Source organism: Nematolebias whitei, chromosome 13 (assembly GCF_014905685.2).
Source record: "Nematolebias whitei isolate Nwh7 chromosome 13, NemWhi1, whole genome shotgun sequence".
NCBI lineage: Eukaryota > Metazoa > Chordata > Actinopteri > Cyprinodontiformes > Rivulidae > Nematolebias > Nematolebias whitei.
In genome coordinates this window covers 2,972,396-2,974,530 of record NC_056510.1, presented here as the reverse complement: position 1 = coordinate 2,974,530, position 2,135 = coordinate 2,972,396, and the positions used below count along the sequence as shown (strand labels likewise).

The 2,135-nt window shown below is 51.1% G+C and overlaps 1 protein-coding gene across 1 annotated transcript in view; it reads right to left on the bottom strand.

Annotated features, from left to right (window-relative positions):
* The window catches only part of LOC119419761 (serine/threonine-protein phosphatase 6 regulatory ankyrin repeat subunit B), a 2,647-nt gene extending 894 nt beyond the window's left edge, over nucleotides 1-1,753 (bottom strand). The window contains exons 1-3 of the mRNA XM_037687143.1: nucleotides 1,637-1,753; nucleotides 859-927; nucleotides 637-777 (exon numbers count right to left, since the gene is read on the bottom strand). Coding sequence (XP_037543071.1) covers nucleotides 637-777; nucleotides 859-927; nucleotides 1,637-1,728 — 302 coding nt within the window. The 5' untranslated portion in view covers nucleotides 1,729-1,753. The remainder of the gene's footprint in view (nucleotides 1-636; nucleotides 778-858; nucleotides 928-1,636) is intronic.
* Nucleotides 1,754-2,135: the final 382 nt, after the last annotated feature.

Genomic DNA, 2,135 nt, shown 5'->3' with positions numbered 1-2,135 from the left:
CCCGGGGTTGGATTGCGGCGCCCCCGCCCCCTTCCCCCCGGGCCGCGCTCCCTCGCCGCTGCGGGCCCCCGGAAAACGGCGCGGCCGGGGGGGGGGGGGGGGGGGGGGGGGGGGGCATTAAAACACAAAACACAAACTCAGAAACAATCAACCAACAGGTCATTTTACTGCGAGAAGCAAAGCAGCTTGGTGCGGGATTCGAACCTTCGGTTGCTACGGCAACAACCAGGCGTTGGACACTGGGACAGTTGTTCGTGTTTATGTTTTGTTGGTGTGTACACTTAAACAAGAGCACGGCACATTTTAATACGCACACCGACAAACTGTCACACTGCAAGAGCTGAACAAGTAAAGACCGATTGTTGACTTTGACCTTGATTTTTGACCTTGGAGCCAGGGTCATGAATAGTGTCTAGTGACGATGCACGTGTGAGTGAAGTTTCATTAAATTATTCTGAGCTGAGCAGAAGTTAGAGCAGAGATTTTGTTTTGGCTTTGACCTTGATTTTTGACCTTAAGCGGTTTAATATTTCTTGAAACCACCGGACAAGAACGACATCATCCAGGCTTTGAGCTTTTCTTTTGTCCTTGAAGCGTCTGGTGCGGTCCAGTTTAGGACTTTGTCTCGTGACTCACCTCCGGTCCAGGTCCGAGGCTGCGGCGTAGTGCAGGGCGGAGCGCCCCCACTGATCCACGGCGTCCACGTCTGTCCCACAGGCCACCAGAGTCTCAAGACACTGATAGTGTCGGCTGGCAGCGGCGTAATGCAGAGGAGTCCTGAGGAACGCAGACCCAACCATCACCATACGCAGAGTTTAAAGACAGGTGAGACAGGTGTCCTCTGTCCAAACGTCCTACCTGCCACATTTGTCCCTGCGGTTGTGTTCTCCTCCACTACTCAGCAGCAGTTTGACGCAGTCCACGTTACTGCGCAGAAACAAGAAATATACCGTTGAAACGAGCTCGTAGTGACTGTCCAGAACCGAAGGCAAACGGGTGATCACGTTGTTTGTCTGTTAGCAAAATATCTCATGACCGATTTTAATGAAATTCTTAGACGGTAATTATTGGGAGCACGTCTTTAACCGTTTGCCTTTCAAAGTCAACCCCATTCAAGATGGCCGCCACAGCTAAGCGACCTCAGTCATCACAGAATGTTCTGAAGTCAGACGTGTTTACAGATAACGAGCTGTGATTTGGTGGTAGTAGCTGAGACTGACCCCCAGCTCGTACTTTGAGCACTAACTGATCTGTTCTTAAAGCTTTGCCATTAACAACCGGAGTCCTCTACGTCTGCCTGTTAGCAAAATATCCAACGAACCACTGGATGGATTTTAATGAAACTCCCAAGAAGAAATGGCTGGATGTAAATTTGCAACTCATTAACTTTGGAGTCAATCTTAAACAAGATGGCCACCACAGCTAATCACTACTAGCCAGCTCAAAAATGGCTCTAAGTCAGTTTTACAGATGAGCTGATATTTGGTGTGGTAGTAGCTGAGAGTCATTAGGGGTGGAGAAAAATGGCCACAGCTCCACCATTTTTGAACATGGGCTGATGTTAGCCTTGAACTCTGGCCTGAAAGGCGACGTGAAGATGAACGACGTCAGCGGAGAAGTAAAGAGTGGGACTAACCCTCCGGCGGCGGCGGCGTGCAGGCACGTCCTCCCCAGGCTGTCCGGGGTGTCGATCTGGAAGCCTGCGGACAGGACCGAGTCGTTACACATTATGCTAAACCTCCGACCTGACGGGGGCAGCGCAGGGAGACGGAGGAGGCCACACAAGACGGCAGCAGACACAGAGGGAGAGGAGGCAGTGAAGACAAGCGTTAGTGCCACCAGGGCCAGGTCATACGTGCACAGAAAAACAAACAGGTGGACAGATATGACTGCGCTGCAGACGTTACACCGACACTTAGACGCTCTGAGTTAACGACTCGTCCAGCAGCTCTCGGGGTGCGCAGGAACAATCACAAGAACAAAACAAGAACAGTGAAAAAGAAGCCCCGCCCTCTTTTACATGTTTTACATGTGTAAAAAATGTGTCCACTTTCAGAATCAGCTGGTTTATTCAGCAGCAGCAGCAGTTGCTGCAGCTCTGGAGCACACAGGTGTGTCGTCAACACAACGCCAGG